At 43.4% G+C, this 19650-nt stretch overlaps 2 protein-coding genes across 2 annotated transcripts; one reads left to right on the forward strand and one right to left on the reverse strand.

The window, feature by feature from the left end:
• Positions 1–1344: 1344 nt before the first annotated feature.
• pou1f1 (POU class 1 homeobox 1) lies at positions 1345–6341 on the forward strand (the record flags this gene model as incomplete). Its single annotated transcript, XM_084478906.1, has 7 exons — positions 1345–1483; positions 2866–3027; positions 3286–3384; positions 4635–4910; positions 5573–5737; positions 5871–5931; positions 6134–6341. 7 exons carry the CDS (start codon positions 1345–1347, stop codon positions 6339–6341), a joined length of 1110 nt encoding a protein of 369 aa, XP_084335032.1.
• Positions 6342–8294: 1953 nt separating this feature from the next.
• Positions 8295–17132, reverse strand: chmp2ba (charged multivesicular body protein 2Ba). The gene is made up of 6 exons (XM_084478278.1): positions 16974–17132; positions 14681–14772; positions 12724–12918; positions 11664–11766; positions 11324–11430; positions 8295–10158 (listed from the first exon to the last, which is right to left on the reverse strand). Exons 1-6 carry the CDS (start codon positions 17005–17007, stop codon positions 10045–10047), a joined length of 645 nt encoding a protein of 214 aa, XP_084334404.1. The 5' UTR covers positions 17008–17132; the 3' UTR covers positions 8295–10044.
• Between the last annotated feature and the right edge of the window lie 2518 nt (positions 17133–19650).

The following is a 19650-nucleotide window of genomic DNA, read 5'->3' on the forward strand; positions in this document are numbered from 1 at the left end:
CTGTGGAATACTATTATTTGTACATTATTGTAGACTATTGTATTGCATACTACTGTGTGTGTGTGTATCTGGGTGTCTGTGTGTGTGTGTGTGTGTGTGTGTGTGTGTGTGTGTGTGTGTGTGTGTGTGTGTGTGCATATATTTTATCCTCTATACCTTGTTTATTTTGTCCTATTTCATTTTAGCTTGGCTTCTGTTGTCCATTGATACTGGAAAGTAATTTTTTTTTTTTTAATCTATCTGTCTAGTGCATTGTATGTTATTTTATCATATTGTATTTATTTCTTTCTTTAGGTCCAGTGTTCTTCAGCCAGATTACTATTTATGGGAAAACATCCAATGTGTTGGATGTTTGTGCTGTGCTTTTACGTAATCTGCTTTGATAATGCAAATTATCAGAGAGCAGAGAGCAAAGAGAGCAAAACATTGGACTGAGAGAGGAAAGATGTGGTGGTGAGGTTTGTGTGTGTGTGTGTGTGTGTGCGTGTTTGTGTCGGTGTGTGTATGTGAGTGTATGCGTGAGCATTCGTGTGTATGTGTGTGTGTGTGTGTGTGTGTGTGTGTGTGTGTGTGTGTGCGTGTGTGTGTGTGTATGTGCATGCTTGTGTGTGTATGTGCGTGTACGCATGAGCATTCGTCTGTGTGTGTGTGCGTGTGTGTGTGTGTGTGTGTGTGTGTTGGTTGGGGAAGGGGTTGATCAGGTTTCCCTGCAGCTCTGTACCTTAATCCTATCTTTGCAGAAAAAAAATTGGATTTGGAAGAACAGAGGTCCGAGTCGCCTTTGCTACCTCACTAGGAGGTGTGTCAGAGTGTGTGTGTGTGTGTGTGTGTGTGTGTGTGTGTGTGTGTGTGCGTGTGTATTGCCGGCAGGGGATGGGAGCTGGGGGGGGGGGGGGGGGGTAGAATAAATACCTGCACTGGACAGCAGGGGCCAAAACACAGTGACTTACCTGCAAATCAGTGATAGGGACAGACAGAGAGAGTTCAGAGAGAGAGAGAGAGAGAGAGTCTGGAGAGGCCTTTCACTTTCCTCTACAGGCCAGCTCCCAGAGCAGCAAGGGTCATACTTATCGCCAGAGACTCTTACATCTGCTGTCTACAGAGACAGCAGACACACACACACACACTTTACATGACCTCCAACACTATCGAGTAATATCCCTAAAGTGTGGAAGGAAGGAAATGAGGGAAAACAGCCCAGGCAAGGAAAGGGAAAGCACGTCAAATTAAAGTCAAATAAAAGGAAAGCAAAGGAGCATAGGAGGGAACGACGAGTGGACACCAGAGCGAGGAGGTGAGGAGGTGAGGAGGTGAGGAGGTGAGGCTGCACAGCAGGGGAACATCATGGCCTGTCAGGCGTTCACCACCGACTCCTTCACCACGCTGGCCACCGGAGACTCTGCCCTGCCGCTCCTCATGCACCACGCCTCGACTGGCGACTGCCTACCGCCCCCCTCGCACGCACACAACATGATGTCCGCAGGTAAGCACGGCCCCGCTGGCCCCCGGGTTCACTCTGGATGTTGTGAGCGGGGGTGTGTGTTGTAAGCCTTGTGTTTAGTCAGTCGCATTTGTAGTGGAGTTCCTACCTTGAGTTGAGGCAACCCTTACCTTGGGAGATGCCGTGGTTTTCGCTCCAGCTATGACTTTCCGATGTTGCTTCTTGTCACCTCTCTGCACTTATTCTCTCCTTGACTCTTTCTTGTGCACAGTGCTTAATAGACTAACGCTAACCCTTTACAAAAGTAACGTGGCAAGATCAGGGTCACAGACAACATTACTGAACCTTTAGTTCAGTAGTGTTGTTATTGATGTTGCCAACGCATTGGTTCCATTATATCACTCCTCTGGTTGTTTCAGTAACGGTCAAAGAGCAATGCAGTGCAGAGCAAAGAATAGATGAGTGCCTCTTATACCGGCAAAAATTGTAGGAAGCGAGAGCTTGCCTCACAGAGAGTGTATGTATACATTGTATAGTGGTGGGCAAACCCCTGACTCACTGCAATGCAGTGTTCATTAGCAATGCCCCTAATGATTTCTGCGCTCTTGTATTGATAACATAACATTGATTGTCTAATGAGTTACCTCATTAGGGTTTCCAGACAAACAAAAGTAAGAAACAAACTTTTCAAAAGTGCATTTGAGGCCGCGTTCCATAACAGTCGGAAGGTTGTGGGAGCTGTGAAATGCTAGGACATCAAAATCTTGCTGGATTTATGTAAATGCCGCCAATCAGCATATTTAGTCTGGCTGTTTCTGCTCCATGGGTAATTAGTTTGTTATCAGCCTGTCAAACCTGACACGGTACTCTCTTTTCTACAAGATGTGAAACCATCCATACCGACCTGAGGTCCCCTTGCATTGTCCCCGCTAAGAATAGAATAATTAAAACAGGCAGCGCACAGTGAGTCCTTCAATGTGCTATTATGCTGGGGGTTTTCTTTCCCTTTCAGGTGTTTCAACGGGAATTAAAACATTTGACAAGCGTGTCGTTGTAGGCCGTGTGATAACACACAGAAACCTCAGGACGATGCCGTTCTCCGGGAGCCCGCTATCGCTACCGTCCTGCCCCTGAAACATCTGTTACCGTATCATTGGTGGAACTCAATTTGTTGTACCTTTTTTTTATATACAGAATTAACTATGCAGATGTAAACAAAAGCAATACAGCTCTTTGGTCTTTGGATACTGACATTTTGTAATGTACTGGGTTGGAGTATCGCTGTTATGTTGATTCCATAATGCATCCATGCTTCATTGTTTACAATCGTGGCAAGTCTGGCATGTGCACGCTATAAAGAAAACGGATACACCTTGTTACTTCAGCCCTCTGATGCCTCTTTCTCCCCCCCCCCCCCCCCACAGTACCCTCTGGCCTGTCCCTGGTGCAGTCCTCCAAGCACTCCCACATGCACCTCGCCACCTCTGCCCTCGGCAACGCTCTTAGCAACGGATCCCCTGCCCTGCACTACCCCGTAACCCCATGTCACTATGGCAACCAGCAGGCCACCTACGGCATGATGGCAGGTGACTTGGTGATGGTGCTGGTGGTGGTGACGATGATGACGAGGATAATGATGATGATGATGATGATGATGATGATATGATAATGGCGGTTCATTATTAGAATGATAGTGGTGGGGGTTCCAAGGGACGTTACCCATAGACGATGACATTCAAGCACTTGTGAGACATAATAATAATGATGTTATAGTAAAAAAATGAAAATGAAAAATAGTAAAAAATACAGTGGTAAAGGTGATCATGACAATGGTTTCTATTCAGCACAGGAGATGCTCTCAGCCAGTATTTCCCAGACCCGAATACTACAGACCTGCAGTGTTCCTCACCCTAACATGGTTAGTGGGGCAAATACACTACAAGGTAAGCTCCCTCTCTCTCCTCTCCTTCTTGCTGTTTCGTCTCTCTTTCTCTTTCTATCTTTCTCTCCTTCTCTCCCCTCTCCCTCTCTTTGTCTCTTCTCTCTCTGTATCTCTAACTCTCTAGCGATATCTCTCTTCTCTATTTCTTCTCTCTTTCTCTATTTCTCTCTCTCTCTCTCTCTCTCTCTCTCTCTCTCTCTCTCTCTCTCTCTCTCTCTCGATCGATCGATCTATACATCTCTCTCTCTCTCAAGCACTGATTTCACACTTTTTCTGAATTAGTGTCTGACTTTATTTCACACCTCTCATTTCATGTACACACAAAGGAACAGACACAAAATCCTCTTATTGAACACATCAGTAGGTTTAGTACTTTATGAAAGTACATGTGCGAGAAGGACTGATATAAAAAATATAAACAAGAAAATAAGTGTAGACTAATAAATAAGGTTAACCCTCTAATAAAATTGTTTCAATATGAATATATTTCTGCTGGGGTGTTATGACAAGTACCACCGAAAGCTTTTAATAATTATTTAAATGCTTGTTTTGTATTCATTGTTTGTAATTGACCAGACAGTGGACGCACTTACACTACGTCAACCACAAGGGGGCGCTATCACACAAGTGGGGAAATAAATCCCAGGTGAAAGCGGAGCAGAACCGAGCTTAATGTTTAATGTAGCTTTCCCAGATGCTGATACTGGTTCAAAGACCAAGAGTGGTGTGACTTTACTTTAAATTAAATAAAAGCTCTTGGGGAGGCATGCCCATCTCTTACAAATTGCCTAACTAATAATCATAAACTTCCCAGCTCTTCCCTCTGATTTTTTGACCTGTTTTGGGACCAGGGTTTATTTCTCTCTTCTTGTCCTCCTCTTCCTTCTACCCCCACCTTTCTTAAAACAAGAATCACTCAATGCTCTTATTTAACCTTTAACATATAGCTGTATATTGCAATAAACTACATTCACCATTTGGTTCTAATCCCCAATAAATACATCGATATTCATGGACAACTTTTAGTTAAAAACTTTCTGAATGATTTGATCTGGTGATCTGATCATTTGAATTGAAATATGCAGAATGATTTGATCTGGTGATCTGATCACTTGAATTGAAATATGCAGAATGATTTGATCTGGTGATCTGATCACTTGAATTGAAATATGCAGAATGTTTTGATCTGGTTAGCCAATGCATTCCTATGCCATTAATGGACAAGGTACCACTGTGTGTCTCTCTGTTTAGGTTCCCTAGCTCCTTGCGTGTATAAGTTTCCAGAACATGGAGCTCTGAGCGGCGGCTCTTGCACCTTGAACCACGGTTTCCCCTCCCTGCCGCCCGCCCTGCTCTCAGACGAGCTCCAGGGTCCCATCTCCCTCCTGGGGGACGTGAAGGCCTGTGCGGACCTCCACAGAAGAACCAGTTCCAGGCCCCCTGACGAACACCCCACCGTGGACTCGCCCCAGATACGAGAGCTGGAGAGGTTCGCCAATGACTTCAAGTTGCGCAGGATCAAACTGGGTACATACGATTTCAATGTTGACCACATACACGTGTGTTTAAAAAGTGTAATAACTTTCAACGTTAAGTGCTATTGTGTATCCTATGACAGACCAAAGAGTCTACCATTTCTAAGCAAGTAGCCTACTTGAGACCCTGCCACTACTATTCAAGAAGGCCTATTTCTCAACATTATAACATTGTACAGGCGCCTGTGTGTGTGTGTGTGTGTGTGTGTGTGTGTGTGTGTGTGTGTGTGTGTGTGTGTGTGTTTGTGTGTGTGTGATTGTAAGCCTTACAGCATCCTAACTTTTTTGTTTAAGTTGGGAGTTTAGTATGGGGAGTTAGTATAACGGGAATATGCCAAGAGTAGTGTTTATATGCCAGTTTTTCAGTGTCTTTGTAAATGCAGCATGTATTTGACAAAAAAAGATAAGCCGATTGCAATAATGTATAAAATAAAAACACCAAAAGGTTCAACATAAGTAGGAAAAAGGTTAAAAGTAAATTAATTAATTAATTAATTAATTATTAATGGGAGTTGTGTTCGCCCACCTAATGTGATTATATAATATATTTTCTTGTGTGTGTGTGTGTGTGTGAGTGTGTGTGTGTGTTTGCATGTGTGTGTGTGTGCGTGTGTGTGTCTGTGTGTGTGTGTGTGTGTGTGTGTGCGTGCGCAGGATACACCCAGACCAACGTGGGTGAGGCTCTTGCAGCTGTGCACGGCTCCGAGTTCAGTCAGACCACCATCTGTCGCTTCGAGAACCTCCAGCTCAGCTTCAAGAACGCCTGCAAGCTGAAGGCCATTCTGGCTAAATGGCTGGTGGAGGCCGAACAGGCTGGTGGTGAGAGGAACGCACGCACACACACACACACACACACACACACACACACACACACACACACACATGCACACACACACACACACACATGATTGAATATGAGGTATTTTTTGTGCGTTTTTCATACCTCCCCTAGCCCTATATAACGAGAAGATGGGCATGAATGAACGCAAGAGGAAGCGCAGAACCACTATCAGGTAACAACCGATGCGGAAACACCCTGTCATCTTGTCATCTTATATAATGACATGTCTGATGGGACAAGATGTTGACATCTTGTCCTATAATGACATAATGTCATATAATGACATAATGAAGGGTCTCACTTTGTCCTCACCACCTCCCCTCCCCCGCTCCCCGCCCACCCACACACGCCAATCATCCTCTTCTCTCTCCTAGTATGGGGGCGAAGGAGGCCTTGGAGCGCAGCTTCATGGAGAAGAGCAAGCCCTCCTCACAAGAGATCCTGCGCATGGCCGAGGGTCTGCATCTGGAGAAGGAGGTCGTCCGCGTGTGGTTCTGTAACCGCCGGCAACGGGAGAAGCGGGTGAAGACGAGCCTCCACCTTAGCTGCTACCTGTCTAAAGAGAGTCAAGGCTGTAGGTAGCAACACTTCATGCATATGGAGGGGAAGTAAACATACATATGGCATCTAGTGACAGGGTTTCAATGCTGAGTGGCTAATGCATTGAATGTCTCATTTTTACTTTTTTCCAAAAAAATACTAGGCCTACAAATTAATTTGGCCACCATTTCAAGTAGATAATAGGCTATTAAGATAGGAGCTACCATTAAAAACATGTGATAACAAATGGTTTTGGTAAAGAAATGTGCGCAGGAACGTAATCAAATTCAACAATAGATATACCCTCTTTTTTTTAATCATAAATACAAATGCTAAATTGCTTTTCCAATCCAGCCTCGAGTGGGGAAAATCAAAGCAATTCACCCGAGATTTGCAACGTAACCAGCAGGGGGCGCCGCTTCACTCTCCCTCCCTATTGTTTGTGAAGAGCAGCTAATAGCCTCACCTGAGGCCACTTTGTTCGCTGCCTTCATGTTTAAAACAATCTCTATAGGTTTGGTAGGCCTACTGTATGATGGAAGTATGTATAGAAATACTCCTTCAATGCTTTTAGTTCTCTGAATGTGTATACAAAATATACATTTCATCTGAAATTATAGCAGGTGACCAGGTGGTGGCAGCAAACACCCACATACTATGGCAATGCTGTACCGTTGTGCCTTTATCAAATACTACAAATACTATGTCCTACTATGTCCAACCAGTGTTTCAACCAACATTTGAGCAGCTAGGCTACTGTGTGTGAGAAGTGAAAGATGTACTACAATACATGCCTTTATGACTTTGATGTAACTTTGACAATATATTTTACTTTTTAATCTTGTACTTGATATTTGTATCCTAACAGATTTATACTTCTGTTTAACTTTGTGATCCAGAAATTCCAAGACTACCTCTTCACGAATTATTGAGAAAAAAAAAACCCACTAGTGTCTTTTATATCAAGTGCCTATTTTGCTCTTTTGGAGAAGCCTGGAATTGTTCTCAGAAAATAAATCTGATGTGTGTTATGACAATCTATTTATTTAATATATATTATATTTTATTGAACCAATCCTATTGTGCGCTTTCTTGTATTTATTGCCTGATTGATTGAAGTGGGCTGGTGATGAGAGGGAATGTTCTGCAACGCTTGACAGCAGAGATCTAAATACATGATACATGATTTGTTGCCGCGACGACAAGACAGAGATTAGAGTGGGCAGTCAGGTATGTCTGACCTGGATTTTGATTTGATTGATACGAACAGCATGTCACAACGCTAAACAATACAATATGATACAACTAGAGAGCAGTGATGTGTCCTTTTTGGCAGAACTAGTTTTCTTGTTCATCTCTGAACACCAACAATGTTTTTTGTATGTGTTGGGTTTTTTTTTTTTATAATCCCTCTAGATTTCCCTCATAAAGCCAATGCATTGATATATTTGTGGATGTCCATGTGCATGTCATGGTGATTTAATAAAAAATTAAATGTTGGATGATGAAGGATTCAATTCAACCGTGTTCCCCCTGCACCCACGTCTTGACGGTACCCATGAATAAATGCATTGAAGAAAGGAGATCTTTTTATGGGACATTCCCATATGAGCCGTTATCACCGGGGTATCATACATTAATAATGTTCCCTTAATAAAAACGGGGGAGACACCAAGTCAGACGCACTGTGATGCATCTGTAAAACAAACCACTAAAACATGCACGATAACACTCCTGCCCTGTCCATAAGCAAGGCAAGGGCACTACACCTGGAGTTGGTTCCTGGGCGCTGCACCTGTGAAGCAGGCAGCCCAGCTCCTGACTCCTAGCATAGGATGGGTTCATGCACAGAATGACAGTCCTCATGGGGATTAATGCACGGATATCATATCAACGTGTTGCAGGAGGTACAGGCCCCACTGGGGAAACATGCACATGACTACTAGGTACCGCAGTGACTTACAGTACAGCGACAAGAAAGGACAGACCAGCAAATTGTACACGAAGAAGTTTTATTCTTTATAAAAGCCATAAACCCTTAACAGAGTCACTGTACAATGGCATAGGACCGTACATACAGTAGTTTACAAGGAAAGAAAAATACAAATAATATAATGATAGTTACATTACAATCATGACGCCCCCGGCTTACGGTTTCAACAGAAGGTCTGCGCTATTACTGCAGTAGTCCCTTCTGCTGCGCAACAGCGTGGGGGACGGCAGTGATGTCCTTGAGGCTTATAATGTACAGAATCAAATATACAATGTACAATGCCAGACACATGCAGTCTCATCATCGTTGAATTTGGCAAAAGAGAAATAAATAAACGAAAAGCAACAGCCCAGGGAATTGAGGAACACCCATATTTATGTCTTTCTTGTATGTGTAACCATTGCCTCATAATATACCACCCAAAAAAATACTTTTTTTTTCTCCCCAGGAGGCTGAAAGCGAAAAAAGAAGGAAAAAGGAAGACAAGTCTACTACCTCCAAGTCTACTACCTGTGATTCATCTCCTGAATCACAGTGTCATTTTAAGAGGTACACTTCTGGCTCACTGCTTTCGTTGGGGGGTTTTGGTGAGTAGGAGCGAAGAAGGCTTTTTAGTCAACACATGACACAATGAGTTCATCTCAATGGTTGTGCCTGAGAGCTGTCGTCGTAGGTCACACACAGGTGTCGCTAATAACACGAATTACGGGGCTGCTCCTTTTATGTACCAGGGCGTTGGTAGGAGACCCCACCAGGGAAGACAAGTCTACTACCTCCGCCCTGGTATGTAAAAGGAGCAGACCCATAATTTGTGTTATAAGTGACACCTGCGTTTGACTCCATTAGACAAATGGAGACAAAACGCTTGACCAATTATTTTGGAGAATAAAAACGCATTTCTAAGTAATAATGACTTTGTTCTATATGTCAGTAGCAGGAAACGGTTTGTTTTGAACCACTACTTCCAAGTAAATAATTACAACAAATTGTAAAATTAGTGCTTAGACAGGATGGTCAAAAAAAACAAAAATCAATGTGTTGGTTTACCACCCGATTTACCCAGATTAATAACTATCTATCTATAAATAATAATATTGTTGTGCAAAGCCCTTACCCTTAGCCCTAGGGCGTTGATGTTGTTAGTTCTTACACTAGGCTATGTCAAGAGTCATTTCAACTCCTTTGGTTATAGTAGCGTACCTAAGGATGGTTAGAAACAGCAGTTGTTAGGGGTTTTCAGACTATATATTGTGGGTTTGCAACGCTACATACTGAGGCATGGACGTTAAAAAGGTCACTTTAGTAGGGGGTAAGCGATGCTTATATTTAGTAGTTTAAATGAGAAGACATTACATCACTTCATTTGTTGATCAGTATCACTATCAAACCAGAGAACGTAATCTCTAATTTGACCGAAATTTGGAAGGTTTGCCAAAAATGTATATCTATGGGAATGTAATGAATCAAAAAAAAGTTGACCTTTTATTTGAACACATTAAAAGACAATTGGAGAAGTGCCTTTTCCTGGTCTAGTTCAACACCTGCAGTTGGTCCAGGCTTGGACTAGGTCATTATAAATATTGTTTTGCATAAAACAAAAGCATATATTCTCCTCCAAAGTCTAAGGCAATATGACCCTGTGTGTGTGTGTGTGTGTGTGTGCGCTTGTGTGTGTGTGTGTGTGTGTGTGTGTGTGTGTGTGTGTGTGTGTGTGTGTGTGTGTGTGCGTGTGTATGCGCTTGTGGGTGTGTGTTAGTCGACTCCCAGAGCACGGAGCTGTCTCTCGATCTCCTCGTCTGAGATGGTGTCCTGTTTGGAGGAGGCGGCTTCTGGTAGGCTCCTCCCTGCCGCTGGGGCTCTTACCATCTTGAGCACAAAAACACACAACAAATACCATCAGGTCCAAGCAAACTACACACCACACCGACACACACACAGGTTTAGCCCTTAAGGGGTTGTCAAAATCCACTTTTATCCGGGCTTGCTAAATGTGTGGCTGGCCCCATCTGCTACACATTTTATACAACTGGGAAAAAAATAGGAAATCTTGCTTCAGGGATAAATCAACATATTGGACGGGTCCATTTCAAAATGCACACATGTGGTGTGTAGCCTTTACACATGTTACAGTTGAATAACAACACCAGTAGTGTGCCTCATAATCAGAAGGCACTCGGCGTGAACATTTGATGAATTATACTATTACTATCCTTTTGGGGGTGTTGAGAAGACTTTGCTTTCCAGCTATTTCGTGGATGTATGGCTACCTATTGTGAAGGGTAATGACCCGTAGAGGCCTCCAGGTGGCGCAAGACTGACAGCAGATGGCCAGTGTGGGCCTGCCCTATAGACACAGACAGGGCTTAGGGCTGTGGCAGCTGCCAGAGTGGGGAAGCCATTTGGGGAACGACATGGGGCTGTTTGTCTTATATTGTCCTTCTTCCCCGTAGAGTTTGTGACCATCCGATTCACAGAGACTACAATCCTTCCCTCTGGTAACACTTTCAAGGTACGGGGGAATATAAAACAAACATACTCTTTTTCCAAACCGCTATTGGCTTATTAAATAGATGGGCATTGACCAGGACAATTTCAGAATTCAAAAAACTCAACAACAGTGTAGTTCTCATCTAACTGGCTGTGCAACTGTGTGACGCAAACTAGCGTGAGTCCCACTCGCGTTGAGTGGGAGGGGTTTTGGGAGAGTAGCGTTTGTATGCCGATTGGACATCGTCGTTTTGAATTTAAACAAAGTATTACGTCAGCTCTGCCTAACACACAAGCAGGTGTTGTCCAGCGGGTCCTATTGATTAGCTGATAGGAGGCGTTGCACCATCCAATGCCCAACAAATACGCTCTGTTGCTGTGTGAATGCTGCACCAAGGGATATAGAAATATAGACTATAGAAGGATGTAAAAGTTTGTCCCCAAGCCTGTGATAAAATTGAAAGATCCAAGAGTGTAGAGGCAGCGAGGGGTTGCCTCCTGCTGGTCCGACCCACAGTGAGACCGGACCCGTCGCTTTCCTCACCTTTCCTGAGATCTCGATGCCGATCTCGTCCAGCACCTGGTTGACAATGTCCTGAGATTCCTCCTCGTCGCCAGACGCATCGAAGATCTCGTCCAACGTGTCGTTGACTTTGGAGGGACAGAGGAAGGGGGGGAGGGCGAGGATGGGGGGGAAAAACAGGTCAATGAGCATAGGCCAATGAACTGAGAGTTGGAGTTTACCTACCGTTGGCGCTGGTTTTTGAAAAATGCTGTCTGCTGCTTGTGTGTGTGTGTGTGTGTGTGTGTGTGTGTGTGTGTGTGTGTGTGTGTGTGTGTGTGTGTGTGTGTGTGTGTGTGTGTGTGTGTGTGTGTGCTCTTACTCATTTCCTCTGTCATTCCCATCTTCATGTTTTCTTTCTGGAAGTCCTGCATGGTCTTCAGGGTCTTCTGTGGATCCATCTTCTTATTCACAGCCTGCATCGTCTGCACAAATCCACACAATTGGAACACTTTTATTGATTGTTTGGCAGCCGGTCAGCATGTCACATGGCAGTGAATCTTTCACCATTCCTGGAGTCAGATAGTGTTTCTTTGTGTTTCCAGTTCATTGCCTTGTTTAACCAGCCAGTGAACGCTGGTCCTGGTCTTCTTAATGCATTGCTCTAACCGAAAGTACCTAACACTAGTCAATTTTAATCAGAAAATTAACAAACTGAGGTGGAGATGGAGATGCATCTTGCAGCTCTTCATAGGCCATTAACCAGGAGCCTAATGGGATTTGACCAGGCAACGTTTGATCAACAGCTTGATTCCCTCCTCGCTAGATCCATCCTTGGTACGCTATAGGCAAACAGGAGTGCAGCAAGGCTAGGCTTAAAATACACTGACCCTGATCGCACAATAGAAAACAAGTTAAATATTCACGGTGATAATTATTATGACATGATGCCATGGCCAATATTTCCGAGCCCTAGTAACAACAATATCTCCCGTTGCTCATAACACGATGCCCCATGGGTGGGAAGGGACTCTTTCTGGAGACATTAGAAGACTAATTAGAAGTGTCTCGGAGGAGTTTTTACAACTAGGTTACCCAATCTGCCTGGTGGTGCCCGTTTAACTCTTTGTAAATCACTATATTTTTTCCGCCAAAAAAAGATAAAAAGGTAATTATGTTTCTTTGAAGTCAGACAAGATCTGTCCCGCCTCGAGTGAGAAACAGGAGCAGCGAGAACAGAGGCTTGATGAAGTGAACGTTTCGGAATTGGCACACACAGGAATGACCAAAATCCCTGAAACTCTCTACCATTACAACGATGCAAACCCTAGTACTTTTTTTGGGGCCTTTAAACTCAAAACAGATGGTTATGTTAACCTGCTGGAAACCAAAAAAACATGGACGGTAAGAAAACACAGAACCAGTGGCGGGGGTTCCCTTACCTTTGCGGTGGTGGCCATAGCGCCTGCCATCTTCATCTGGGAGTTCATGACCTTGGCCTGCGTCGACATGGAGGTCACCTTGGAGCTGACGGCGTACGTCCGGTTCTTCTGCTTCCTCAGCTGGACCAGCTGCTTGGCCAGGATCTTGCAGGCCTCGCGGTTTCCACTCTTGGCCATTTTCTTGATCTCCGCTTCCTAGATTTTCGGGGTTAGCGTTTAGTTAACATACTGTCGTACTTCACAAAGTTCCATAGTATAATACATGGTACTAAAACCAATGCTGGTACAACATGTTGGACACAGGGAGATAATGCACCTTTACTCTTTTAGATCATTTTAAACCTTTAGAAGGCAGGAAACACAGTCAGCCTGTGGGTTAACTCATCCAAATAATTCAGGGGCCTGGTCTATTGCCATTGTGTATAACTAAACAAACAACTAATATTGGTTCACAACTGCAAGCAAGTGCATCCTTTTAGATTTAGTAAACACTGCTAAACATATCGGTGCCCCCAGAGAGTGTGCGTGTGTGCGTATGTCTGTGTGTGCGTGCGTTTCCCTAGAGAGGTGAGCATGGCTGCAGGCTACCATGAGAATGGCCAGACCTCAGACCGCAGCAACAGCAGAAAATACATTTGTCTCTTTAGAAACACACACACACGCGCGCACACACACACACACACACACACACACACACACACACACACACACACACACACACACACACACACACACACACACACACACACACACACACACACACACACACACACACACACACACACACACACACACACACACACTGCTTGAGCTTGTCCCATCACTGCCTACTAAGCACAACCGGCGAGACACTAAATGAATCTCTAGCAGTGAAAACGATTCCCCTGAAAGCAGACAATAGAAAAGATAACAAGTCCAGCTCCAATAAACTCCTGAATATGTGAACGCTGAAAAGACACCGAAGAGACGAGAACTCTGGGGGAAGGGCTACTGATAGTAGGGTACCGCGCATTGTTTATGGTCTTGTCCGGTGAAACTGCAGTGGGAGTAGATGGGCTGAGAATAGGGTGTTCAACGAACGCACGGGGGAGGAGAGACACTTATATAGAGCCCTGCCCGGAAACACTGACTTGAGGCCTTCGACGAGTCTGCCAAAAGCTTGAGTGCTTCCTTTGACCCAAGGAGGGAAGATGGTTTATTGCTGATGCAACAAAAAAAAACAACACTTCTCAAACACCCCCCACACCCCGCCCCCCCCCCCCCCCCACTCCCAAAAGTGCTTTTGTGGGGGGGGGGGGGGGGGGCGTGTCCTCAGGCAGGTCGCACATTTGCGTACACTTTTCTTTTTTTTTTTTGCCTTGCCTGCCTGGAGGTCTGGAGAAAGTCATTATGCTGAAGTACGAGGAAATACTCATATCTTACACTGGAATCTTTCATTCAGATGATAACATAAACCAAAAGCTTTAACCAAAATTTGACTAATTAGCAGACGGCAGTAATAAGGCGGCCGAATTGGCTTCCCTGTGGAGATAATTATGCCCTGTCTGGTGTTGGTTTTACGCAGCAGAGAAAAGAGGTGCTGGCAAATGAGGAAAGGTCTTTTCATCTTTTGGCAATGGGGAAATATCCAGTTATATTGTTGAATGTAGCATATTGGTCACACTCTGTGTGTGGGCTTGTGGGTTTGTGTGCATGCATGGTGTCCATCCACATTGTGTCTCCCCCAACACACACACACACACACCTCTTACTCACTCAAAAGCTTTGAGTGAATCACATTGCATTGCACTACAGATGTTATCCGGAATAGAAAGTGAATTTGGACAATGTTTGACACTTTTATATAGAATACTATATTGATGCAATATGTAGAAATACATGAAGGATGCCTTGGGATGTTCCATTTATCCTTAGAGGTAGGTGTGTGTGTGTGTGTGTGCATTTGTGCGTGTGTTACCATTTGCTTCTCTTGTTTCTCCAGCGCTGTTCTGTCTCTGGTGATTTGCCTCTGAGTGCCACGCAGCTCCTTCGTCTGCTCTTTGATGAGGTCTACAGACAGACAGACGGACAAAAGATGGAATGCAACAGGATCAATTGCTTTATGCATTGTGAGCAAGCACTTTGTGTGAATCATCTCAGCTGCTTAAACATAGCTAGGTATTATTAGGCCTAAACTTGGGAAGATGAGGGAGAACATTTTTGTATCAGATCTATCGTATAAATGTGAAAAGAATAATGCATGTATGAGGGTCAGGGAACAATAACTGAGTCAGTCATACAGTACAGTCATGAGCTCATGCATGTCCCCAAGTCACACATTCAACCGTGCTTTATGAGCAATACTCAAGCAGTTTCTCTGATAAAACACACCCTGTGCGGATTATTACCTGTGCGTCACATTCAAATCTAGGGGAACGCACACACCAACAAACACACACACACAGATGGGTGATATTCACAGCATTCGTCAAAAATAAGTTTGATGTACTTGGTCTACTTAATGCAGACATAAATATTAAGAAAATAAAATGTTCATTATAATATGATGTGCATAATGTATAAATAATATGACAACCTCTAGTAGGAAACACCACTAAACAGTATTCATTCATTCAGAAGGGGTCTAAAATGCGGATTAGCAAATGTTGAAACACAAAACTAAAATAAAGACACATAAAATGTGTAATTAAAACTATTTGAAAGCATTAAAATCGTCCATAATAAACATAAGGTTTGTCAAAAAAAAATCTAACATTGTCATAACACTTAAAATGAAATAGATAATAGTGATGGAAGATAACGTCAAAATACACAAACGACTGCTAAAGCTGCCTTGCTTTGACCCAAAAAGCCAAACCGCCAGCACAGCTCAACGGCCTGTCTGTCTGCACAGGTGTGTCCTATCCAACGCCGCCACTGCGCCTGCGTACGGCTGGACCACTTGTGAGAATGGAGTCTGTATACGTACTACATGACGTAGACACCATGAGTGTGATCGTACAAATACATGGGATCTTAACCCCCCCCCCGACTCCACAACTCTTAAACGGCGCCCCTCAAACCCGACGCCTCGGATGGTACGAAACTGGGCGAGTTCCATAGACCCCCCCATCCTGCGTGGCACAATATGCAAAGAAGACAGGGGCGAGAGGTGTGTCCGTGTCCAGACACTGAGTCGACGGGGACAGCGAATTGGACGACTCGACAACGGCTCGGCTTTGAGCGGGGTGGCATAATGCGGTAAGCCTCTCGATGGGTGAAACTTGAATGGGTAAAGTGATGGGAGGTGTGTTTGTGGGTGTGGTAGTAGGTTTTGGTGGGGTTTCTATGCTGTGAATTGATCTTATGAAAAACCATAGCAGGGAGATTGATTGCCTAGGTACAATTTAATTTGATTGGATTTTGACAGAATAACATGTAAAAAATGTGAGTGTAGCCCATATGTCAGTAAAATATGAGTTAAGTTTGATAAAAGTTAACACTATGGACCAAATGTATGCATCCTGTCATTATTATTTAAATAAAAAATATATAAATAAAAAATAACTAAATCTGTATTTTATCACTCAATGACACTGAATAGTATTCATGTTAACATGGTCTATAACTGGGTGCTGCAAAAGGCCATAAGTAAACTCCCTTTAGTGGTAAATGCTTTGTGTAAACCACTGGGGGTTTTACTTTTTATTTTCTAAAATCTGCAGTAGGAACATCGAAACTTGGTAACACACACACACACACACACACACACACACACACACACACACACAGAAGTTTCATTTTCGAAGTAAAGGAAAGGGGTGACAAAAAAAGTATTTCTCATATATATTTTAATGAGGTCTTTCACATACTTGAATAGAAACATTTCCCTATGTCTACCTATTGACATCTGTTGTAGGCTTAGCATTCAGGAAAGCAGATTGCTAGCTGACAAGCTTTCTGCTACACCACACAATCCAACCACCCAGTAGGCATCAGCTATAGTGTTACAATTAAGTTACACTACATCATAGTGTGTTTGTTAATATATATAGCATTTTACGACTCCAGTCCCGCCATGAACGGGACTATCAGTGTAAGGGTTCAAATGTATGTTTATGAAACCCATCACGAAGACGGAGAGCGACTGGATTTTGAACGTGGCCAGAGAACAGGTTCAACTGGATGTGCTGTTGTCATGAGCTTAACAAGGCACCCCAGCCAGGCTAAAAATAAGTGAGCTAGCATGTTATTAATCGAGCAAAACTCACCGTCAGCTGTCTTCTTCTTGAAAAGCGAAGCCATGGCGATACGATATGACTACGTCAGTACAATTTACACTTAAATATATTTAAAATGTCTAACACAAAGGCCGAGCTGCCGAGACCAAAGTGACAGCTCCTGTAATCAACACTAGATTTCCTGGTTTACTTTCTGTGGGTTGTTCCTCTCTCCGCGACCCGGTTCACATGACTTCCCCCTCTGACGTCACGGCGAAACCCTTTTGGTGCAATACTGAACACGCCTTTAGGGGGCGCTGCAATTCTTATTCACAAAATGTAAATATTCCACCAGTTTCTAATACAAATTTGCATGCCAAGAGCCGTAGTCAAATAGGTCAGGGAATAGGTCAAACACATTGTTGCGGTGATTTTAGTACCACATTTACCGGAATATGTAATCCAATTGATGTTTTAATTGGATGTATATAATCCATTATATTGTGCAATTGTGCTTGGATTTGGGTGAAAATAATATATAAATGATCAATGTACATATAAAGAAGTCATATAATGACCCAAAAGTGAGAAAATTCATTCTGCATTAAAATTGTACGTGTACACATCCACAGATGTAACAGATTTTGAATCTTCCAATTTTGGGGGTTGTGGACTACAAATCGCCGCCAATTCCAAGGGGTCAGCTCCCCCATCATTTTCCATCGACCAATTCTATTCTAGGTTACTTTTCATTCTACAGGCATGCTGCTGCCATAAACTTCCAATGAGGAAACTCTTGAACCGTGACTGACTCAAATAATAAACATTTACCAACCAGAACAAAAGACAATTTTGAGGAGAGGGCAAGTGATGTTTCACCCCAACAATAACCAACAATAACCAGCTTTTCCAAGGGTTTTTTCTTCTTTTTTTTCTGTCACAGACTAGAGTAGAGAGAGGTGACTTTGAAAGGGACCCGTGTGAATAGAGTATAGCCTTAAGCACTATCTCCACTCTCGGAGGAGTGTGTGTGTGTGTAGGTGTGTGTGTGGGCCTGTGTGCCTGTGTGTGCGTGTGTGTCTTTGGGCGCACATGCATGTTAATGTGTGCGATGGCGTGTTTCCATGCGTTCCTGCGTGTCGTCCCGGGGCGTTGTTCTTGTTAAGGCTATTAGGGAAGATGTTTGGCTGTAATCAGCGAAGGACTGCAGGGACCCCCTCTAAACGGCCTCATCACTGGCAGACCCCCATCGGTGATAAATCTACCCCCAAGCACTGGGACCCCCCCTCCCCCACCCTGTATAATGTCCACTGCGTGTCCCTCTGACACAATATAGTGGTGGAACATCTGAAGATGTTAGGAAATCTGAATGTCACGTCGTGTTGATGACGGCAGGAGGGTCGAATTGAGAATATAAGTCCTTCAGAGTTGAGATGTCTAAAAAACATCAGTCTGTCAGTCAGTCTGCCTGCCTGCCTGCCTGTCTGTCTGTCTGTCTGTCTGTCTGTCTGCCATTTCAATTACAATTGTGTGTATGTCTCATTCCATCAAATGTGTTTTTAATGCCTACATGTGGCAGGTTAGGTGGATCCTGTTACTACTGTCTGTCAATATTTTCGTTCCTGACTTGCATAGTTTCATTTAAATATATAGGCCTACATACTTCTGGTCAAAATGGTACACCATAGCACGAGAGACCATAGAGCACGATTACCTCTCTTTTGTACTGAAATTATGTTGTATAATACCGTTCAAAAATATTTGCCGTGTTTATTGTGCGGGCACTATGGTGTGTCGTTTCGTCTGCTCCTCTTTCCTTCATGGTCGTTCCAAATGTTACTTCGCTCCCTCCCCCTTTTTTTTGTAATTCTTTTTCCCAAATTCTCAATGTTCTTGTAGCCATCTCTCCTCCTTCGCTTTTCATCTAGTTTAGCCTTGGGCAAGCAGACGTTTAATGTTAATGGGATAACTACAGTGTGTATAGAGACAGTCAGACAGAGGGGTGGGGAGTGGGAGAGAGAGAAAGATCGAGGGGGGGAGTGAGACTGGGGAACGGAAAGAGAGATAGTTCATGTGTGAAATGAGATCCCTACACAATCAGTGGGAGTCTTAACTTCAAAGCACATGTAGTGTTAGCTTTAAGGTATCATCTAAGGTGATGGCACAAATCTTTTTATAGATCACTTACAAAGCAATTGCTTTAACACTCCAAACCAAACCGGTCATGCAGCCTAGAGAGAGATACTTGAACATCATCAATGGTCTGTATCACTGTAAAAAATATATCATTCTAGCAGCATTCTAGATTCACATCTTGGCAAACATACTGTATAGGAACTACAACAATTATTGGCTGTGTTGGTGCACATATTTCTAATGCTGTAATAAATTGGGCTTCATTAGAGAAAGTGTGTCTGAATAAAAAATAACTGGATCATTTTCAAGGGACATTTTGTAAAATTTTGGTAAATACCATATTCTATGACATACCAAATTCAATAAATATTTCAACCCGCTTTGCAAATACAGTAGAGTAAAATGCAGAAGTTCATTCTTTACTAAATAATGCTGAGGGCAATTATATTTATTTTCAGCATCAAACATAAAGGAAAGATGATGCAACTTTATGCATGGTCTGATGGCACAATTATGAAAACGGGTTGGAAAGTAAACCACAGTTCATTATAACCCATTTTGTTTATAATGGGGGGGAAAACCCTTTTAACGA

Source organism: Micromesistius poutassou (genome assembly GCF_964030765.1).
Source record: "Micromesistius poutassou genome assembly, chromosome: 14".
Taxonomy (NCBI): domain Eukaryota; kingdom Metazoa; phylum Chordata; class Actinopteri; order Gadiformes; family Gadidae; genus Micromesistius; species Micromesistius poutassou.